The sequence below is a fragment of the Lissotriton vulgaris genome, chromosome 3_1 (assembly GCF_964263255.1).
Source record: "Lissotriton vulgaris chromosome 3_1, aLisVul1.2, whole genome shotgun sequence".
NCBI lineage: Eukaryota > Metazoa > Chordata > Amphibia > Caudata > Salamandridae > Lissotriton > Lissotriton vulgaris.
Window position 1 is genome coordinate 835,189,220 of NC_141689.1, and position 13,560 is coordinate 835,202,779.

The 13,560-nt window shown below is 45.7% G+C and overlaps 1 protein-coding gene across 1 annotated transcript in view; it reads right to left on the bottom strand.

The window, feature by feature from the left end:
- The window catches only part of LOC147727101 (RING finger protein B-like), a 677,508-nt gene that overhangs the window by 620,189 nt on the left and 43,759 nt on the right, over positions 1–13,560 (bottom strand). The window contains exon 5 of the mRNA XM_086963055.1: positions 8,051–8,093. Coding sequence (XP_086819181.1) covers positions 8,051–8,093 — 43 coding nt within the window. The remainder of the gene's footprint in view (positions 1–8,050; positions 8,094–13,560) is intronic.

Sequence of the window (13,560 nt, forward strand, 5' to 3'; positions counted from 1 at the left end):
ACCGACTGGTGTAAACCTTTCTTTTAGCACTGGACAGTTGCAAAAAAATGCCACTGACACATTTTTCTGTTGGTGTAAAATTTCAGCAGTGCAAGAGTAAAATTGCACAATATGGGTACAATCTGTAAGCTCTCAAGCGTGGTGGATCAACAAATAGGTGATCATTCCAAGTTTGCGATGCCGATGATCTTCCCTGCATATGGAACGAACTACATTCAGGCTCTAAATAGTTATCCCATTACTATGTGAGGTAGATAGAAGACAGTTTTTATAGCACAGATATGTATATAACCTTCCTAACTATGGCCCTCATTTAAGTATGGTGAATATGCGGCGGCCTCATTTTAACTTCAGAAACATACTACAGCTGTATATGTTTTTAGATTTGTCTCCATATTTGAAAGAATGCCGTTTGCAGTATTTAAGCATGCAGTACAATGCGTGATTTGAAGTCAGTAATTACATTTGCAAAATCACAAAAATCAGCATTATTAACAGTCACATTTAAAAACTTGTGGCAACAATACAACTCCACCCATACAAGGTGGTATTACCTAGAAACAAAAGCATAGCTGCATGGAGGATTACCCCATCAGGCTTAAGCCATTACAGATGACTCCCTAAAAACAAGCATCGGCAATACAATAGGTCTCGTATTTATGCAAGTTTGAGCTATTGGCATTGTAAATGGCAATGCCTTTTACTTATGCTTTGGTTTTTAAAATATAAATAAAAGGCATTGTCATTTACAATGCCAATAGCCAAAACTCTCCAAATGCGAGACCTATTGCATTCCAAATGCTTGACCCTCCTGCACTAAGAGAGAAACTCATTAAAGAAAATAGTGCTTACAGACTAAAGAAGACGACCGTCTAACAACGGAAGTAAAAGGTCCAGTCCTCATGGGAGGTTACAAATGAAGACATGGTGGTAATAAGTGGTGTGGCTCACTGGTTAGAGGCGGCAGACCCAGGAGCAGAGGACGGCCCGGGACCAGGGTTCAATTCCCGACGAGGCAGGGTCGTGGACCAGGGTCAGCGGACTCGATAATTCTCACCTCAGTGCCTACTATAACCAGGGATCACACTCGGCAACTCTGGGCATTAGCTTGCCTCATCTCCACAACGGCCCCCCACATAGGCCGGGGGTGCCTAGTTTCACCTTGGAGATATCCAGTAGGGACCATCTCACAGGGAAAGCCAGGACGGGTTCCCCAGCGGTCTATTGCGCAGAGATACTCCTTCGGGAGTCGATTCTAGCGCGTTAGAAACCCACAATTAATTAATTAATTAAGGAGGGACTAACAAGCCTAACAACGAATCAGAAACCAGCATTACCAAAGGACAATGACACAAGCTAATGACAATTATGGGCGGAGAGTGGGCGGGGCTTCAAGTACATACACCAATATAGCATTGCTCGCAGAGCAGCGCATGCGCTGCCAATATTCGACCTAAAAATTATAAGTCTTTCAAAGGAGAGGGGACCAAAAGGAAAACAAACCAGGCATTTCTCTCAATAAACAGTGGGGAAACGCAGCAACTTGAAAATGCAATTCTACTGGTAAACATGCACAGAAGGAAACGATAAAGAGAAAAGAGAGGAGGGAAAGGGGAGGAGGGATTAGAAGAAAGGGGATGGGTGGACTTGATCAGCAGCTCCCGATCTAACTTCAATACCAATGGGTTGCTGTCATGTATCAACTGGGGTATCTGTGTGGAGAGAGGAGGGGGATGTCCAGTGGGCAGATGTCTACACCTGGGTCCTAGTCTCACAGGCATGAGTTATGTGTTTTTCCATAGAAAATGTTCGAACCCTTTATTACAATTCTTACCGTTTTATTGTATTTACTTTTTTGGTGGGGGGGATGCCTTCACAGGTCGAATCAATTAGTAAACTGTGACTAGCAGCCTGGGTAGGGTCAAAGCATGTAATAAATAGCGATAGACGACAACACATTCCGTAAAGAATTCAGAAAAGCTTTTCCCATTTAAAGACCAGGAGGTTTAGCTCAGTAGTGGGGGTCCGGGCACAGAAAACATAAGATTTTCCAATTTTATTTTTATTTCCAAAAGCTTTAAAACGATCATTTCAAGGTAGACTTCTTGCAAGTTTTAAAATCACTGAAAAACCTGAAGTAACACAAAGAGTTTCTAAAAGGAAATAGAAAATGCAAACAAGGTGCAACTGTGTAATAGGACTCCACAACCTTATCTTGTGGACTACTGACATTCTGACACTAACACAATGTGTGTTATATGAAACTTATATGCAGTTATTGCTAGATTTCTATCCTTCTCTGCTGTACAGCACGAGGCAGCAATATTAAGAATATGTTACTCATATAGCGCTTTCACTCATAGCAGTGTAGGTATATTTGTGTTCAAGCAATTATTATTATTCAATTGAAATTGGTGCTCGTTTGACTGACTTCAGAAGGATGAAGGGCTGAGTCAGTGTTGTTGTAAATCGAGCCTGCCAATCACACACAATCATCAACAGAACAACATAAGTAAATAGGATTGTACACGGAAAGCTTTACTTACCTGCAACAATACTTTTGAATCTTGAGGATATTCCAGATTGACACACTGTGCCGCACCCTGCCATCCAATCTCATAAAAAGACATCCGATTTACATATCTGAAGTTTTTGGGTTTTCACCACAGGTAGAGTCGGTGTGACTCACAATGCGTGTTCGACCCATGCACCCCAATTGTCTTGTTACTTACCGGTAATCTTCATTACCCCGATTAGGGTCCTCCCCGTCCTAGTCCTTACTGCGTGAGGCAGTCCTGCCTCCACCCAGCCAATCACAACACCAGTATGTTTAAACTACAGACGCCCCTACCGCCATGCCTGTTATCAACAAGGCTCCGAAACAAACACAGCAGGAGGGAGGGAGGGTCGAGGACTGGGACAGGGAGGACCCTAATCAGGGTAATAAAGATTACCGGTAAGTAACAAGACATTACCCCCTCATGGGTCCACCCCGTCCCAGTCCTTACTACATGAGGAACTCAAAAGCAGAGAACCAATAAAAAACGCAGGACACCAGGGATCCATGCAGAGTACACACTTTAATCAATAAAAGATCAATGAACAACAGTGTTCAAGACACCATCAGAAAAACTGTCTGCAGAGGCATGTAAAACATCGAACCTATAATGTTGCACAAATGTGTGATGAGACTGCCAAGTGACTGCCCTACAAATCTCCTGGATAGAGACCCCCGCCGCCTCAGCCCTGGAAGCAGACACAGAACGCGTCGAACGACCCTGTACTTGAGACGGAGGAGGCAAATCCAAGGACTTGTAAGATTGGCAGACCGCCAAACGCACCCACTGACTGATCGTGGAAGTGGAAACCTTCTTCCCGTTAGCCACACCCCTACAGGAGACAAACAGGGCAGGAGAAAGCCAGATCCCCAGGGAACGTTGGAGATAAATCTGGAGAGCCCTGCAAACATCCAAGGAAGGGGGAACAAGGCCGGATCAAGCCGTAAAATGACCCGATCCGGAAGGAACTGCAAATAAGGAAACAAAATGATCAAGGCACCCAACTCGCCCAACCGGTGAGCGGATGTAATGGCCAACAAGAAAGCCACCTTAGCAGACAGCCACAACTAATCTGCCTCCATCAAAGACTCAAAAGGGGGCAACTGTAGACCACACAAAACAGTAGGTAAATCAAAAGAAGGAACAAGAACAGGAGAAACCAGCAGACGAAACCGAAAGCTCAGAAGAAGCCGACTAACCAAAGGGGCAACACCCTCCAAGGAGGCCTCAGGACCCTGACAAGCACAAACCGCCGCCCACTGAGCAGACAACGTGGAAGGGGAAAGGCCTTTAAAAAAACGATCTCGGAGAAAATCCAAAACAGAAGTAGGAACCCCCAGTACAGGATCCACCCCTGGAGAAGAACACCAAGAAACAAAAGAACCCCAATGACGACTATAGCACTTAAGAGTAGAAAGGCGGCGAGACAACTGGATGTCACGAGCCACCACAGAAGAACAGCCCAAAGACTCCAACGTCAACCGCTCAAAAGCCAAGCCGTCAGCTGAAGACGATGAAGACAAGGCAGGGACAGGAGCGGAAACTGAAGAGGAGAAGGACACAAAGAAAGCAGGACAAACCGACCCTCCGCCAGCCACAACCAACAGGAGAGGAAACCAAAGGCGGCGAGGCCAGAAAGGAGCAATCAACAGGACCGAAACCTTCTCCCCCCGAATCTTCTGCAGCACCCTCGCGAGGAGGGGAATGGGAGGGAATGCATACAGAAGACCCGAAGGCCATGGAATCGCAAGAGCATCCACTGCCCAAGCCTGAGGACACAGTACCTCCGAACAAAACCGGGGAAGGAGAGAGTTCAGAGGAGATGCAAAAAGATCGATCCATGGAGTCCCGAACCGAAGGCAAAGGGACTGGAACAGAGGAAGAGAGAGATGGTACAGAACAAAAGATGGCAGGTTGCGGCTCAGATGGTCCGCATGAATATTCAACTGTCCCGGAATGTACACCGCTCTTAAAGCCACCAGATGAGATTCCTTCCAAGCACAAATCATGGAGGCCAACATGTTCAGACATGCGCACCTGGTCTCCCCCTGATGGTTTAGGTAACAATGAGCCACCTGGTTGTCGGTATGAACCAACAGATTCGTCCCGAGGAGATGAACCTGAAAGAACTGCACCGCCTCCCAGATGGCCGCCAACTCCCACCAGTTCGAGGAACGGGCAGCGTCCCCCCGAGACCACCGACTCATGGCTTCCAAGGACCCCAAAGTGGCCCCAAACCCCAAAGACTGGCATCCTTTGTCAACAAAAGGGGAGGAGGAAGACAAAACCGCACCTCCTTCTCCAGATTGGGAGTGCAAAGCCACCAGTCCAAGTCCCAAACCAGAACAGGAGAGAGAGGAACCAGAACCTCATAATCAGCCCGGGAAGGGTACAACCGAGCCAACAGATGAGTCACCAAGGGCTTGAGATGGAGGCGAGCCCAAGGAACCACAGCAGTAGTCGCAGCCATCAAACCCTGGACCCACAACCAAACACACGCCGGTGCAGAGGGATGACTCAAAAGATCCCGCAACAGAGTCTGCGGGGTAAGGATCCGAGCAGGAGGGGGAAACACGGCCCCCAGAGAGGTGTCAAACAGACCCCAGATGAACTGAAATCTCTGAACAGGATCCAGAAGAGACTTGGTCAGATTCACCTTGAACCCCAGCTCTTGGAACAGGGACAACCTAGCCTCCACCGCCAGAAGAGCCTGAGGAAAAGAGGAAGCAGAGACCAAACAATTATCAATGTAGGGAAACATGGAGAAACCCTGATGTTGCAAACCCCCCACAGCAGGAGCCAATACCTTGGAAAAAGTCTTATGAGCAGTGGAGAGGCCGAACGATAGACCCTGAAACTGGAAATGCCTACCCTGGACAGCAAACCTCAGGAACCACTGACTGGCAGGATGGACTGGGACGTGAAAATAAGCGTCTGACTCTTCTAAGTCCAGGGAAGCCAAAAAATCGCCCACCTGGATGAGGCGAATGACGGACTGTAACGTGACCATCCGAAAATGATCCAACCGCACCAATTTGTTCAGGGAACGGAGATTCAATATGGGGCGGAAGGAACCATCAGGCCCACTTCCCCCACTGGAACCGGCACCACAGCCCCTTTCCGTAACAACATGGCGACGCCGGACAACATGGCACATCGCTGCACGGGGTCTCTTGACAACGGGGTAACCAGAAAATAATCCAGAGGGGGAGGGCCCCGGAAGGAGATCTGGTAGCCCCACCTGATGACAGACAAAACCCACTGGTCGGAAATCAGAGCTGACCAACGATCCAGAAACAAACGGAGACGAGCCCCCACAGCAGCATAGTCACTTCTGTCCTACACCAGAGGGAGGCTGTTGCTGCTGCTGTTACTGAGGCCAGGATTTATCAAGGAACACAGCCCCCCGACCACCAGCCCAACCATGAAATGGCTAGGATGACAAAACCCCTTAAAACCCCTGCTTCTGGAAGAAAGACCTTTTCATAGGAGCATGCTGAAAAGGCTTTAACAACTTCTTTTCCTCCGCAGATCACTGCACCATCGTATTCAAAGCATCCCCAAAAAGACGGGGACCCTCAAAAGGCAGTTTATGGACCAAGACCTCTGTGAAGCCTCAAGACGCCAAGGTTTTGTCCACAGAGACCTCCTTCCAGCCACCGCTGCCCCAGCAGCCGAGGAAAAAAGCCCACAAGGAATCAAAAGTGACATCCGAGAGGATTTGCGCCAAGACCTCCATTTGAGCCAACATAGGAGTAGGGTCCCCCTGATCCTAAACACAGTCAAACAGTTTCTCGAAATACTTAAGCAGGACCTGCGAAGCATAGGCCGCATAAGTGCTAGCAAGCACCCCAAAGTGAGAAGCATCGTAAGAATGCTTGAGAGCAGACTCCACCTTATGCTCCACCGGATCAGACAGGAAAGCCTCCTCCGAGGACAAAGAGGAAGAAGAGGTGGAAGCCATAGAGGACAAAAGAGAATTAACCTTTGGAATTGCAGGAAACTGGGAATCAAAGTCTGCCAGGCAATATTGCTTCCCCAGGAATCGCAGAATACCATGCTTATCCACCTCAAGCCACTCCTTTGTGAGGATATCCTTCAGGACATTATGGAAGGGAAGGTCATCCACCACATAGGATCTATACTGAGCGTAAAATTCCTCCTCAGCCAGGGATTTAGGGTCGAACCCAAGCACCTCTTGAATATGAACCAGCATGTCAGAAAAAACCTTGCCCTGGACGTACTTTCCCTTAGGGGAATTGTCCATGTCTTCCTTTACCAGAGCGCTTTACATGGTCACCAGTTGCGTTACAGTGGGACACATTCACTTTTTTGTGAGGCACGGGGAGAAGAGATTGGCCCAAAATCACACGATGTTGAGCATCCCTGCCAAGACTAGACCCTGATTCGCCTGCTTTGAGGTGAACCGCTCTAGCCGCTTGGCCACATCCTTTCCCCTCATGCTCTATCCATGGGTGATAGATAGCACTCGTAGGTCCATCTAGCCAATGTGTAATATACAATAATACATTTTTGCAACTGATTTTAGATATTAATTGTACCTATGGATGATGGCTCAATATAGCAGAAAGCAACACATGAGGTAAAGTTTAACGTTACACACATGGCAACAAAACAATCAACAGGCATTAAACCTTAACACATGAAGTCATTATAAGTTAACTTCTCATAAAATTGTGCTTCCATCTACCAACCAACCCAATGAATCTGCTTCCAAGACCACCCTTAAGGTCACCAGCTTCTTTATTTCAGACACCTATGGGTTATTTGCACGCTTTATAAATTGTTTTAACATAACATAACATAACTCAGAGGAATGATCATTCTTCTTTCAGGGCCTGGCAGTAGTAAACAAAATTACACTGGGCCTGTATGGTGAGTGTACCTTGCCAATGTCAGGAAAGGGCACAAGACATTTTGGTTCCTACGGTATCAGCTGCTGTTGCCCAGTGATACTGAGTTCTGTCCATCTATCATTTTCAAGAGAATATAACCTTTAGATGGCCCATTGGTTTACATCAAAACATACATAAACCCCTCCCCTGCTGATGACGGAACCGCTCCGTCATCAGCTACGGTTGGCCTGTGCTGATGAGGGAGCGGTTCCGTCATGGCCCGGCCGCCGCGCCTGCGCGGCGCTGATTTCGCGCCTGCGTGGCAGTTTTAATGAGCGGGGCGGGTCATGACGGAACCGCTCCGTCACCAGCACAACTCAACCGCGGCTGGTGACGGAGCGGTTCTGTCACCAGCATGCGGCCGCCGAGCGGCCGCCCTGCCCACTTAGCGCTGCGGCGGAATAGCCGCCGCAGCGAAAGGGTTAAGAGAAAATTATGATAACAATATAGCACTTATGTTTGTATTGAAAAGGAATTGCAAGTCATCTCACTTAAAATATTTTGGAGATGTGATCGGTACAATAAATGCGATACATGGATAATCATAGCAAAACTTGTGGAAAAAAGGCTGCTCACTTGTCAGCATGTAGAAATCGTTGAAGTATGTTGGTTCAATCTCCTAGTGGGAAAAAAAGGAGAGATATCATGAAATTAAAAAACACATAAGTCAATATAATACAACAAGCAGTGCCTTGAATGGTCTTATTCATCATCATTTATCAAGTCCATTGCCTGATAAAGTGGTAACATTCTGCAGAACACAGAGGGAGTTATTACGATGACGGACAGACTTCAGTACGTCTACCATCGTATTGTATGTAGACCACCCGCCTACAAGGTGGTGGTCCCACAGGGCAAATTACGATGAGACAGCCACTGTGGCAGTTGCATTGCCCATCTTTTGTGCTGCAGTGGGTGATGCACTCTGCAGCACCTGCCATAAGACAAAACAGACACCCCGCACATATCACTGCAGTAAGTGGCAGGCAACATGCGGTGCCTACCACATGGTCCAGGGGTATGCTGGGGAGCACAATAGGTGCCCCCCAGCACCCAAAGTCAAGGGCCAGGGAGTAAGGGGGGCCCACTATGGGCCCCCAAAGTCCCTTTCTGCCAGGAAAAGGCCAGTGGACAGGGACATTGGGATCCTTACAGCGGTGCTTGGCAAGCAGCAGCAAATTAGTAGGGACTACAAGCCCCTCCACTGCAACAGCGGGCTCAAGAATCCCATCAGATGGGTGGCAGTCGGACTTTCCGACCACCATCACCCGGCACGCCATTGTAACATGGTGGGTAGGAAACATGTCACCGATGGCTGGGAGACCGCCACCGACAGCCTGTTGGTGGCGGTCTCCCTGTCATCAGAATCAGTTTGTTGTAATGGTTTACATTCAAAGACCACTTATCCTTTTTTTCGTGTGATAGGGACATCCCAAATACTAATTATTCTTTGGCAAAAATGAATACAGTGAATTTGAGAATGTCCAAGAAATCAAATAGAAGTCTCAGTATAATAGTATTAAGAAACCTAGGAGGCAATAAATACCCATATGAATTAGACACAAAGGACAGCAGTAACTCCATTGAAATCTCAAGGATTTCTTAACCTCCTCTTTGAACGGAACAATATTAAAATGCACCGATCTGCGTGACCTAGCAGAGGAACGTTTCTTTTCCCAGTACCCAAGTTCAAGGAAAGAACCAACACCAGAGGACTCATCAGAGGTAGACAGGATCAAATGAATACAAACCGCTGTGCATCTTCTAGATGATGCAAACCCCACTCTTCAGAAGAGTAAGGACTTGAATGAAACACTGGGATGACAAGCTCCTGAGGGAAATGGAAATCTAATATTACCCTTGAAACAAAAAGGATGAGGGAGCAGTGCCAGGCCCTCTGGAGAGCATAGAAGATATAACTAGGAAGAAAGTAGAATGTCCAATTCATTCAAGGAACAAAACAAGATGATGCAGAATAGGGACACTATTTCATCTTCCAGATGTACAAAATCCCAGAAGGCTCAGCTCTGAATGATATATGGGAAAGAACTCCGAGCAAATGAAGGACCTAGCTCTGTTCCACAGAAGATTGTCAAAGACTGTTAACCCAACCATGAGTGCTTGACAGGTTGCACACCATTCAAATGTCTTCCAGGACATTCCAGAATGATGAAATGAGACAGGGTGGCCATTGATACAAAGATAGAAATATATGTCTCTGGGAAGCAGGGGTGCCAACAACAGTGCACGTTGTCAGAGAAGAAATGATGACCTATATTACTTCCAAATGGGAGTAACATGAATTGGTAGAGGCCACCTGCCACTGTACAACTCTATCATGTCCAGCCTAGATTGGAATGTGTATCTACATACCCTTAAGGTTCATAGAGAACATGAACACTCTAATGGCTTATTTGTTATAGGAATGTAATACTCCAGAGCAGCTGCTATCACTTTCTCTACCAGATTCTAGAAGAGTGCAGTTGTGATATAATCAGTAGAGACGGCTGCAAGGGGCATGGGGGCTTGTAATATGGGTTCGCTTCCCATGATGCCCCAGGTGGTTACTGTTATGTTTGAGCTTGTAAAAATATTGACACCCAAAAGTGGAAGAGGGCACAATATCATGATGCATTTTTTTCCTATGCTGTCTGTGCAGGTCTTCCAAAGTTGACACGGCGGACTTCCAACAACATTCAAAGGGTTGTGTTGTTGTACCTTCCTGCTTTGGAGGTATCAAACACCATACAAGAGTGTGCCAAATAACCTAAAACTGACAGCTCCTTGACCAATCCCATAACCAGAGAAAGCAATTGTGCTTCAAATGCAGGAACTACCTTATTGTTTTGACACCCTGCCTTAACTCCTTTCAGCCATCTGAATGGATCAGCGCTCAAATGCATGCACTCGTCTGTGGGTGGAATGCTCCTCTTCACAGGAACTGTGCATGCAGGTGTCTAGGGCAGAATGGTAACATACATGCAGTGAAAAAAATACAAATCCAGGAGCCTGCCCATGGCGAGAGACCAAGAGTGACATCAGGGCAGAGGTCTTGTTTGTAACGGCATCTGCTGCATAGCCCTCCAATCTTGCCAGTATTGTTTAGACCAAGAAAAATAAGTAGTCAGTGGAACCTGACACATTCCATCACGTTTCTCTTCATGACTGGAGCTGCACTGGTGAACCATTCGTTGCTGCAGCATAGCCACTTTGCACATGTCTACAAGCTCAGGTGGGTACAACAACAACATCTGACTCCCACCGGTGGGTGGCTTTTTTACTGTAATGGTGAGGAAACAGCATCTTCCAGTATGGAGACAGAGGGCAGCCACTCTGTTTTAAAGAAAGGGACCACATAAAATGCTTAACAGTCTGTTGCCTGAAGGGCACTGCCACAGCAACATTCTCTTCATGACAGAGGGCAGAGTCACATGTGTAAGGGGAGGGGAATGGGAGGGCTGGAGATCCAAAAAAGACCAAATTCATAGGCACCTCAGTGACAAGTTCTTTCCCCCAGGCATCCCATGATCAATCCAAATTAGAAGAAGAGAAGAGACACATTCATACAATCCCTCCCTGGCTCCCTGCCTAACCATATTAGCAGGGAGCAGAAGGTGATTGTAACTGCTGTATAGTCCCTTACCCCAAGCAAGTGCTATATCTAAGTGTTTAGGTGGAAGTACTGTATGTGGCGAGGAAAAGAAACCCAGGAGACTGTGACTGGTAGTTTTACTCTTTCCCCAGAGTTAAATCACTACCAAGATCCTGAATGAACAGCCCTATAGCGGAAGGAATTCTATACAAGGAAAAAGGTTTATTGTAACAACCTTAATAAGGGGGACTTGGGGGAGTGAAATAATACCCATTGGAGATAAAGACCTCGCCATGATTTATTTTGTAACAATAGATTCCATATTATTTCACCAAAATCCTGCCTGTGCAGTGCCCTCTTAATGATTAGCTTTTGGGTGAGTCATCTGGAATTAAGAGCGGTAAACAACAGAGGAAAAGTCTCTAAAGGTGATCTTTGATTCACTAATTATAGGAATGCGACGAGGAGAATTGACAAAATCAAAACCCTCTTGGTCTATATTTCTTCTTTCATTGGGATTCTTTTTTTACACATATTGTGGGTATCAAGTGTGCCAATGTTTACCAATGTTAATGTGCATCTTATGTTCCAGAGCCTGTGCTGAGAATTATCCTGGCTAGCAACCTCGGGTGGAACTATATGAGACATAAGGATTGAATGAATTCCTGAAGTGCATGACAGCAGTAAAATATCAACTTTCTTCCAGCAAACTGAAGTTTAAGATTTGGTGCCCAGTGTGTTAATGATTTCACAGATGATAAAAAATATACCACACACTAACGGGGCAAAGAAAGAGCTCATAATTATGAAAGGTAGCAAAATGCTGTGAATACTTCGGAACAAGATGAGGCAGGCGTTATTGCATCTGAAAGGTCTCCCATGTCACAAGAACTTACAAGCAATGGCAATATCAATAGGCCTGGCTTTAAAGGCATGAATGGTAATGTGAAGCATTACAAGTAAATAGCATGGGAATAGATATGTATTTGTTTGGAAGCAGAGAACTGTAGAATAATTTTGGTGTAGGTTACAAGGTCAGCTAACAATTGCACTGTCAAGCCAAACCTGAAAATCCATGTAGGTCAATGACTCCTATCTGTGCTGCTTTCAGAGAAAAACAACATCAATTATTGAATTAACTAAGACATTGTAATAGCATTACAATGCCACGTGTGTGCCCCTGAAAGTTCAATCTCATGTAGCTGGATAAATAAACAAAATGATCACTGCTGCATGGGAGCAAGCACTTTTTTATGTGGAAGCACAGAACTTCTGCTGCATCAAAACATGTACTCCTGGCTCCCAACATGTGGACGGAGATACAGCCCCTCTCCAGTAATTCTCACATAATTGGCTGGCAACAACTACACTATTAAGCCAGCCCATACAAAAGTGACTGTTTCCGAAAGTAAAATCCTAAAACCACTTCAGCTCCGTGCTGCTGTGTTCACTCCAGTTCCAGTGCCAGCAAAGCCTACAAGTAACCACATGCTTTATAAATACCCACCATAATAACATAACATAATGGTATATCATCGCACACGGAAGCTTAGATAGTAATATGACTCCCCATTACCAAATTCAGCCAGAGGAGTGGGTTAGCCACTTCTCTGTGCTATATGGTAGGGAAGAAGATACTAGCTTTACAGAATTTACGGGGTGCTAATTTTAATATTTTTGATACTCCTTTTCCTTCTACTACTAGCATTGAGATTGTTTTTAGTCTCAATGATACTATGGCAGCAATTTATAAATTGACAGCAGCAAAGGCTTCTGGACCAGACCGGATACCTGGTGACCTGTATAAATCTAAATCTGTGATATGGGCTCCCTATACAAACCTTTTGTCAAACTTCATATCAGCTGGGGGAGATATTCCAGAAACTTGTAAAGGGCTGAGAAAATTACTATATATAAGAAAGGAGATGATTCAATCACTTCCAATTATAGACCGATCAGTTTGATTGATAATCTGCAAAAGTTTTTTGCAAGGCAAGTTTTAGATAAATTCAAAGCCTGGATAGATGAAGATGCAATATTGTCCCACTACCAGTCGGGCTTCTGAACCAAGATAAATAAGTGCAATCAGGCCTTCAGGTTTTCATAGCTCATGTGGACGTATGTGTTGTTAAAGAAACAAAAATTATACATAGCATGTGTTGATCTGAGGGCTGTGTTTGATCCTGTGCCCCACAAAAAGCTGGGGAGAGTCATGTTAGGTACGGTTGTTCCGACTAATTTGGTAAACTTGATAGCAAGAATGCATGAGGACAATAATGCCCAGGTACGATGAGGCAAACACGGTGAACTACAGAGTAAGATTCCAGTATACCATGGTGTGTGCCAGAGGTGCATACTCGTGCCTACTTTGTTTTCCCTGGATATCAACAAAGTGGCCAATATGCTCATGGGCTGTAGAAATGACTCCCCCCTTCTGAACGAAAAAAAATACTGATACTGCTCTTCGCAGATGTCTCTTTACTTATTTCCACAA